General features: G+C 39.2%; 1 protein-coding gene across 1 annotated transcript in view; it reads right to left on the reverse strand.

The window, feature by feature from the left end:
• Window positions 1-4573: 4573 nt before the first annotated feature.
• Window positions 4574-10004, reverse strand: part of abcb10 (ATP-binding cassette, sub-family B (MDR/TAP), member 10) — an 11379-nt gene continuing 5948 nt past the window's right edge. The window contains 9 exon segments of the mRNA XM_035652204.1: window positions 4574-5615; window positions 5733-5791; window positions 5999-6033; window positions 6341-6384; window positions 6991-7171; window positions 7326-7405; window positions 7534-7743; window positions 8095-8190; window positions 8322-8457. Of these exon segments, the coding sequence (XP_035508097.1) occupies window positions 5425-5615; window positions 5733-5791; window positions 5999-6033; window positions 6341-6384; window positions 6991-7171; window positions 7326-7405; window positions 7534-7743; window positions 8095-8190; window positions 8322-8457 (1032 nt within the window). The 3' untranslated portion in view covers window positions 4574-5424.

Below are 10004 nucleotides of genomic sequence, written 5' to 3' on the forward strand. Positions count from 1 at the left end.
AGTGAACATCTGAACAACATTCAACTGTCTGTACAGCTGTGTGTGTGTGTGTGTGTGTGTGTGTGTGTTGTGTGTGTTTTGTGGGAGGGGGTTAGGGAGTGGAGGGGCTGCAGAGCAAGGTACAGCTACTTTTATGCACTTGTTGTGAGCCATTTTGGAATGAGAGGGTCTGCGAAACGCCTAAAATGTAAAGGGCCTGGCAGTTGTCGGGGAGCGAGAGATAGAGGGGAGGGGGCAGGGGAGGGGAGGTCAGAGGGGCCGAGGGGGAGGAGAGCCCAGGGAGCCTCCTGGAGAGTCTACTTGGAAGGGGAGGAGAAAGAGGGAGGTGAAAGGGCGTGTGCAGCAGCAGGTGGCAGAAAACATGAGTTTAGTTTGTCAGAAGATATGTCACCCAGCCAGCTGAAGGAGAGACAGACACACGGAGAGTATTTTTTTAGTGTTTTCTAGAAGTGCAAAAATTTTTAACTTTAACATTTAAAAAAAAAAAATTTAACTAACAGTTCCAGTCACATGTCAGTATTTTATCCAGTAAAATAAAAGGGAGAGAAGTGAACAAGTAGATAGTTTTTTGAGTAACAGCATGCTCAGTCATCATGGTACAATTGGCTGCCTACCTTGCTACCTTACATTTTTTTTATTTCAGTCAACTCTCACTCTCATGAGAGCGCAGAGGGTGAGAGTGTCAGAGACAGTAAGAATAGCACAAGCCTCGGCATTCAATCGCTGGAACCAATACACTCGCTGTACATGAGTGTCCTACCTTTTTAAGTGTGGCTCAACAACTGAGGCTCCTGTGCTGCATGTAGATTTTTTTTAAGTTAGACCTTCTAAACAGACTTGATGGACATTTTAATTAGTTCCTCAGGTGTTACAGTGAAGAAAGTCTGAGGATACTGATACTACTGATACTGAGGATATATATGTATATAAATGAACAGGTAAAAGTGTTTAGGTTAATATTATTTTTTAAGTTTTTCTTAAAACAACAATCAGGTGTCTAAGCGTAGATTGAAATGTTTTTTTTGTTTTAGGACAGACTTGTAAAAATTTAAATGTATCCTAGTAAGTACTGCAAATTGTGTGATTTGTTCCACTGAAGTTTCAGGACACATTTACTGTTTAGTCTCATTTTGTTAGTGATGTGCTGCACAGATCCGTTCCCTTTCTGACTGACTTCTTACCTTCTAACTCTGCTTTCTAAAGAGGATAAACAAGACACAGTGGAGGGAGAGGCGTTAGACAGCATGCCTCTTGGCCACTACCGTCCAGAGACAATCCAAACATCACCTAAAAAAAAAAAGTTTTAATTTAATTTGTGGTAGCAGAAGGTGTGTGGTTTCATGGCTGACAAGAAATGGGCTGTGGTTCACTACAGAGAGGCAGTACTGGGAGCATGAGCCCTGATCAGTGAGACTGTCTCTTTTTCCTGGAAAACATAAGATGCTATCGTGCCTGTGAAGCCCACTTTGTTTTAGAGTGGTGGGATGTCTCATATTAATGGTCAGTTTTTCCTAAAATAAGGTTAAATCTGCTTTATAAGGTCAATGACTCTCTCCCTGAGTAAAACCTCTGCATGGTACCCGGACAGCCATAGAGGTGTGGCATGGTTGAGCTTAACCAAATGCAGCATGAACTTAATTCTTTCTATTTTTCTTTCCTATCTTCTGAACAAATAAGGCTTTGTTGGATGTTTTTAATGTGATAAGAAAACAGATTATTCATATGATTTTGTTGTGTAAGGCCAAAAAGGGTAAGAACCTGAGTTCCACTAGTTCCTCAAATAGCCCGGGGGAAGATACAGAGAAAAGCGAGGGGAGCCGCAGCACATGGAGTTGGAATTGGAAACCCATGCCGGTCTGTGCGGCACCTGGTCAGCTGCATGAGCCAGCTGAGCCGTCCTCTGCAGAACAGGAGCACAACTGCTGCCTCTACTGGAGGGGCTCACCCACTGCTTGGTTATAGCACAAACATTAAGAGTCTTAAAACTTCTCTCTACGATAAACCAGGCCAAGAATGAGCATCCATGAATGTGTCTAAAATATTCCTGTTTTATGTCACTGGTATTTTACAGCATGGCTTTGCCTCTTGTGCCTGTACTGTTTTGTAATCACTTTTCTATCACATCAAACATACAGCTGAACATGATTTTAAACATCTAAACTGGTCGATGTGTACTTGTTTAAGTTGATAGACTCTTTAACTACCCCACAAGTGCAACACACTCTTACAAAAGGAGGATAAATCAATGGATTGCATTCATTTGCTGTTTTGCCGGGCCCGTCTATGTGCCAACAGATGGGACAATGTGTCTATTTACATGAGGAGCTCACCGCACTGTCAACACAACCTACCGACAGCTGAATACACATTACTCATATCATTACCATGAAGTTTTATTTAGATATGATGGATGAACATTGATCCCACCGACCTGAACAAGCCTGAGCCTGGCTGTAGCTCAGTGTGAAGCAACAGCGCCACCTACTGATAGACTGACACACTGCATGGAAACACAGTTACTTATGAGACAGTTTGTTCAGTAAAAAAAAACCCAGTTTGTTAGTGAATATTTTATGAAAATGTTAAGTTGAATGAGCAAATGTGAAGCTATGAACTATAATCTACAGTGATAGAGCCAGAGATGGTGTGTGTGAGCGTGTCTCCTCTTCCCATCATCTTTAGTGTCTCTGTAGGGGAATAGTGATATAAAAGGTGGACGTATAACCAGTCGTTATAGATACAATAAAATTGACACCACCCCTTGAAACAATGTAATAAAAATGTCATCTGAATTAATAAAAAGCAAACAAACCAGAAGAAAATCTCATTTTTAAAGACATTTAAATACATTTTAATTTAATATTGGTGTATCATGTGACTAAACAGACCAAGCAAAAGGGGACAAAACAGCATTACAACAAAACCCACAAATAAAAACGATCAGTATTTCACTTTATTTACCTTTACATAGATGTACAATAATTTAGCAACCACAAAAATAATTAAAAATCTATAAAACATCATTTTGGTCCTATTATTTATAACTCATAACATACAAGTTAAAAAAGAAACCCCCAGCAGTCTTCTGTGTGTTGTTATAAAACGTGGATCCATTATTAACTGACAAACTCTCAAACTACTTCAGTGTTTATTTTAGCGAGTGAGTGGTGAGGTGATTTTGCAAACATGAAAGCTTTCGGTTTAATTTTAATGGGCAAGGTTTGGTAATATTACCAACTGACTTCCACAGGAACCACAAAAAACGTCTGAACATGTGACGTTCAGGGACGATGTTCAAGGTATCATTTACTTTAAAAAGAAGACTAACAAGTGGTGCGGAAATTAAAAACATGTAGGCAGAAATATCTATAATTAAAGAAAAAAGAATCATCACTATCATGAAAACGCTCAATAAATCATCTCGTAATGATCATCTCAAATTCTGCTTTGTCTGTAATCAAAGATTACTATCATACACACAGACAGCGTTAGTTGGCTATTTAGATGACCATTTACCAATGACTAATATTGTATAATTTATGCTGACAGTCCTTTGTTTAAATATTATCAAGACTTATTAATTTCTGTTATGTTATATATTTTTATATATAAAATATTATAAGAAGCTATATCCACTATATGCATTAATATAATTAAGTCTCAGTGTTGTGGAGACTTAAATAATGTGATAATCTGTAAATATCTGTATACATCCTGTACTGTAGATCAGTGTTACTCTTGCTTAGAACTCAGACACCTGCTAAATGTCTGACCCATGACAAACATTATACAGCCTCAATTTGATTTGTTGTTCATTAAGCCTGTTTAACCATAAATAAAGTGATTCCTTGTTGTTGAATGATCTGTTAAATGCACTTTAAGTAGCACCCAGTCAAAATGGTTCCCAGCTACGTTGCACCGATCAGAGCCCAATTAACTATCCTTAACTCATTTTCCAATTACAAACTGAGGGATTTCCACAGATGTTGATGTTGTTTAGTTGTTTGTCACAAGAAATACTAGAAACAAAAAACCGTCCCTTTAGGTCTGTGGGGAATTCAAGTGGAGTACATTTGCATGTCTGGCTTTACACTCAAGTCTAGACTCCCTGTGAGCAGTGAAGTGGGCATTCACCATCTAAATATTTACTGAGGCGAATCATTACCTCTCAGTCAGGAGAGATATTATATTTGGCCGCCTCAACAGCGCTGTGGTTAACATGCACGTGGTCTTAGAGCTGTTTAAATAGAGTTTAAGGTTGGCCAAGTGCATATCCTGTAAACACCTCCCAGTGCACACAGCATGGAGGGGACAGCCATGACACAGATGTTCACTCAGTGTTCATAATGTTGGCTTCAGTTTTTTCACCATTTGTAGATTAAAACAAGAAAGATAAAAGATTACATTCTGATTGGCACTGTGCAACAAGGTAAAAAAAATATGAAAGAATTAGGGATTTTAGACAATGAGATGATTGTTAAGAGAGGGGTGATGGTCGTGACGCAGACCACCCTTCCTACCCGAGAGCAGCAGAACATCAGCCAGAAAAGAGGCTGTTTAGCAGGCTTCAATCGACTTTCACAAGTAAAACTTTTATTTTGTTTGACATATAAAGATGTTAAAGTTTTGCAGTTTCAGGGCTGTTAATTAATCCAAAGCAAGAAAAAAAAAAAAAAATAGTGAACTGAAATTATGTTTTTAGATGTGTAGCACCTCAGCTGTGACTTGGAGGACAATCACTACTATGTTTCATGACAAATGTGCTTACATAAATCTATGTCCTTTACATATGTCAGGATAGTGTTCAGTCCCGTTTTACAACACAGTGCAGTCAACACAAATAGCTGCTTCGTTCGGCTTGTTTCAAAATTCCTGTAAAAGATTCTGCAGGTCAATCTTCAAGTTTAAAAACTCAATAATAAATAGACACAAATGAATAAACAAATACATATTTAGTATTTTTGTATACATCATACTGGACTGTTTTTGGTTGGGTTGTGAAAATCATATAGTGATAACAGACTACAGTGTCCCATAGCAGAGAAAAGTTTGTCATTTGCACCAAATTCAGAGACAGTGATCAAAAATAATGTTGTCTATGAGCTTCCTGTGTGAGGAGTGTTTGTCTTCATCATATGTCCTTTTCACTCTCAGCCTCTTTTTCTGTCCTCTTCTTTCAGTGCAGAATTAGATATTTTCCAAAATAAAGCATCTCTAGGAACTCGGATCCATGTTTCAGTTTTTCACTGTGGATTACCCTGTTTTCATTCCCTTTAGGTTTCTTAGTGGCTTTCCAATCTCCACCCATTTCAGGCAATATCTTTTTTTTCCAACTGTCCCCAACCCCTATCTGGAGCAAAGCCACTGACCTCACCTCCTGATATCTCCCTCTTTCTCATCCACTCGCCTTTACTCCCTGTCCTCTCAGCGAAGTGCTTGCTTCTGTTCTTGCAGAAATGCCTGTTTCTCCATTAGTTTTCTGAACAGTCCTTGCCTGTTGCCTAGCAGCTCTGTGTGCTGGCCACACTCGGCTATGCGCCGCTGGTCCAGTACAGCGACAGCATTCGCATTCTGAATGGTGGACAGACGGTGAGCGATGATCACGACTGTCCTCCCTGTTAATTGGGTGATAAGGGCAGGAAATAGTAAAACAGGAGAAACAAAGATTTAAAAAAAAAAAACCATATAACATAAGTGGAAACAATTTGAAAGAGAAAGACGGAAGAATTTACCTTCCATTAGACGCTCCAAGGCTTCCTGGACCAGGAACTCATTCTCAGCATCCAATGCACTGAGGACAGATGGTTGTTCAGGATTTTGTTCAACAAAATAACCTTAAAAAGAGTCTCTAGCCAGCACAATAAAGAGTAATAGTAGTTCTGTGCAGAGAAGTCAATAATGGCAAAAAGGATAAAGATAGTGCAAGTATTGTAAGTAAAGTAGTTTTGTTGGTTGATTTCTACACAGTTTTGTTAATAATCTCATAAGTGTCTCTCACCTGGTAGCCTCGTCTAAGAGCAGGATCTTAGGATTCTGTGGAGAGAGAACACAAACAGTGTTATCCATACTAATTCAAAGACAAAAGGAAAGCTGAGACTACACTCCTTTAAAACAATGAAAGAACAAAAATACTGTATACTGTACTGTATTTGGTATAGTCCTTTGCACTTACTATTAAACAACAAAATCATAAAGTATAAAAGAAGTCAGTTTTAAATCAACATGTTAGAATGTAAATAAAACTTGGAGATGGATAACAAATGTAGAAGACAGGTATGACTACAGCTGTGCTTTCTTCTTATGTGGATAAACAGTAAAATGACTACATTGTTGTACTCACCTTGAGAAGTGCTCTGGCTATGGCTATCCTCTGCTTCTGACCACCTGAGAAACAAACACACAACTTAACCATGTGCACACGTAAAGGCTATGTGTGTGTCTACTGTAACTGGCAGCCATGATAGGTAATACAACAGTGTTTTTATTACCTAGGCTTTTTACCATAATCGTACTATTGTATGTGAAAAATGTATACACAATACATGCAAATATAATATAATATAGCTGAGAAAACCTGAGTGAGAGTTTAGAGAAAGACTGGACCAGTAAGTGGTTTTGTCTTTTCTAAAAACTGTAGAAGAAACAGGTTTGTTTTTAATGCGAAACTACACTTATAATTTATAAATGAAAAAAACCAGCAAATTACATATTAAAAATGAATGCATTATTGAGCTGAAATAATTCTCTTTGATAAGCTAACTTTAAAATTAATAAATAAGCACTCTTCCCAACACTGAATATATATTTAAAACCATGTGGGAGTGATTACTAGATCAAAATCTACATACTATGTCAAAGGCTAAAAAAAAAAAAAATACATCTTCAATATCATCAACTCTGCTACAACTCGTGGATAGCTGCCTGTTGGACATACAAGGTTTCTTGAATTAACAGTGAAGTAGATGTTGTTATCAGACTCCTGTGTCTCACCTGACAACAGCACTCCTTTCTCCCCCACTACAGTGTCAAAGCCCTTAGGAAAAGCCTGGATGAAATTATAGGCGTTGGCCACTGTGGCTGCCCTATAGATGTCCTCTGTGGTCACAGCGTCAGGGTCCACTGCACCGTACGCTATATTATCTCTTATAGAGCAAGAAAACAACACAGGCTCCTGGGAGAGAGGTGCGAGGAGGAGAGGGAGGAGGAGAATGTGAGAAAGACAAAACAATCTTCACTTCGAGGCTCCTAATATTTGTGTTGTGTGTCTGCTCAGTTTATGTGCTGTGAGATGTGTTGTATAGGAACATAAACAAGTAATTAATCACCTGGCTGACAGTTCCAATGTGGCTCCTGAGCCAATAGGGATTCAGATCTCTGATGTCATGACCATCTATGTAGATAATACCTGGAGAAAAGAGATCACTCTTAGTGATAAAGCAACAGAGTTTTGTACTTTTAAGTTGGTCATCATCATTACTAAGCAGCGGTTGATATATCTGGTTAAAGGAGACGACAGAATGAGCTCAGTCTCACCATTATCCGGGTCGTACAGCCTGAGCAGCAGTGAGACCAGGGTTGACTTTCCAGACCCACTGGATCCCACCACAGCCATGATGCTACCAGCTGGGACCAGCAGACTGAGGTTCTGGAAGATTGGAGCCTCCTTACGGGACGGGTAGGCAAAGGAGACATCACAGAACTCCAGCCGACCCTTCAGCTGGTCTGGAGGAAGCACCAAGCCTTCTGTGAAGGAGCAGAGGAAGAGGGACAGATTATTATTTACTTTAACTTGCTTGGTTGGTTTAATACAGAAAGAAGACGATGAGGCAGAGGCTGTGAAATTACCCATCAAACACTTATATATATCTATAGGCAGGAAAAAAATAAAGTTAAAAAATGAATTATCTACAAATCTGCAGCAGTTATATTAAGAGTACGGTTGTTTTCTGGTCACATACATAATTAAGAAGTTTATGATGGGTTTCCAGGACAGAAACGGGTACTTGTCGATGTGAGGTAATACTCTATGTGTCTGCCAGTGTGTGTGTGTGTGTGCTGTGTGTGTGTGTGTGTGTGGTGTGTGAGTGAGTTGACAATTCAGTGGAAACTCAGGCTTTCTGTCCAGGAGCTCCCACAGTCTGGTTCCTGCACCAAAACCCTTCATCAGCTCAGAGTAGAATGAACTCAGACCTATCCATCAAGCAGAAAAAAAGTTAAAAGCCATCACACACACACACACACAGACACAGTGCACATAGATGTAAACAATACAGATGAGAGAATTCATAGAATATTAGGAAAGTGCCTGTTTGAGGCATTACCTGCAATACTGATGCCCACCCAGAAGGTGTACATGAGGAAGGACGAGAGCTCTCCCACAGTCATGTGCTGGCTGGCCATCAGAAGGCCTCCTTTGTAGAGCACGGACAGGATCATGATGTTACCACTAAGACCAGTCTGAAATACAGGCACACACGAGACGGTTATCTGATTACTACAACAACTGGCATCAGTGCCACTGCCTAACACAGAACTGATTATACTAATTACAGAACCTGCTGGAAAAAGGTAACTGGTGAGTCTAATCACCTATTTGTCTCTTGATATCTGTTAATATTGTTTACTTACTGTTATAACTACAGTTCATTGAGCGACACATTTCAATATAATTGATTACAGACACATTCACACACTGATACCCAGCAGGACAATATTTTCAATAATGATCAGCTGAGAAATTCATCAGCAGTTTCCAGTTTATTAGAGACACGTAGCTACATCTAGTCCAATACAACAGCCCTACAATAAATGATATCTTATCGTACAGTACTACATGTTTTTTTTGGACACAGTTTTTTGAAGGCTGTCCTTGTGGTTCTGATTAATTGCACTATAAATGCAATATTTTGTGTATACATTGCATACAGATGTCCAAGTGTTAAATACAGAAAGAGAAAAGCATGTTCAACAATGGTAAGCCTTGGCAAGTTGTGTCATAGAGTGGTTTCAACACTGTCTTGAACGGGTTAGTGTGGATTTACTTTAGTGGGGCTGTATGAGCTACTACTATCTATAGTCAGTGTATTACCTACAGCAGACGGCGGTTGGCACGCACCCAGTTTTCAACAAAAAGATATTTTAGGACCAGCAACTCCCTTATTCTGGAAGGTAAATTTTCTGTTTTTGTCAAAGGACTCTGGAGGCTTTGAGAGATGTAAGGCTTCAGTTTCATGTCGTAAAGGGCTGTCTGTCAGCAAGGTAAAGCAGTGGAAATATTCTAATTATAGTGTACACTTAAACTGATATTGATTTTTTTTAAGGTGGACCCTTTTTATAGGTACTCCTGTCTGCCTCTCTATACTGCTGTGCCAACCGGCGTCTACTGTAGGTACCTCACTGACTATGGATAGTAATCGCACCTCATACAACCCTGCTTTAATATATCCTAACAAACCTTTTAAAAGCACACAGATGGATTTATGTATGGTCTGACTTTGCATGGAGGATTGGATAAACCTTTTTTATGGTGAAACATCCTGAAGTCAGACACTGTGGTATTGTGACAAACCTGAAAAGCAGAAGCCTCTGTGCAACACGTAATTTCCTAACTGCGGGTTTGGTCGCTGACATTCTATCGCACAGGATAGAGGTGACCATGACATCTCTCCTGTCACGTCCTTGATGTCAGATCCTACAATGCTAAATATTGTTAATTTGTCATTTATGATCTATCCCAAACCAGAGCTCGAAATTAACTTCGTCCCACAACTGCCCCAAATTCTCCTTTCAGCTTTGCCAGACCTAACAACCATTTTTACAAATGAAAGGGTTTTTTTTTTCATTCTACATAATGAATATAGTTGAATAACTTTGTTTCAGTAACTTGCATCGCTTCATTGTCACATTGGCCACAGTCAGTTTTCATAATGCTTTTAATCATTGGTGGAGTTATTGTATCTTGTTTGATGGATGGATTGATGGGAATACACACATTTTGAACATTA

Source organism: Morone saxatilis, unplaced genomic scaffold (assembly GCF_004916995.1).
Source record: "Morone saxatilis isolate NCDOM2014 unplaced genomic scaffold, NCSU_SB_2.0 Contig11, whole genome shotgun sequence".
NCBI lineage: Eukaryota > Metazoa > Chordata > Actinopteri > Moronidae > Morone > Morone saxatilis.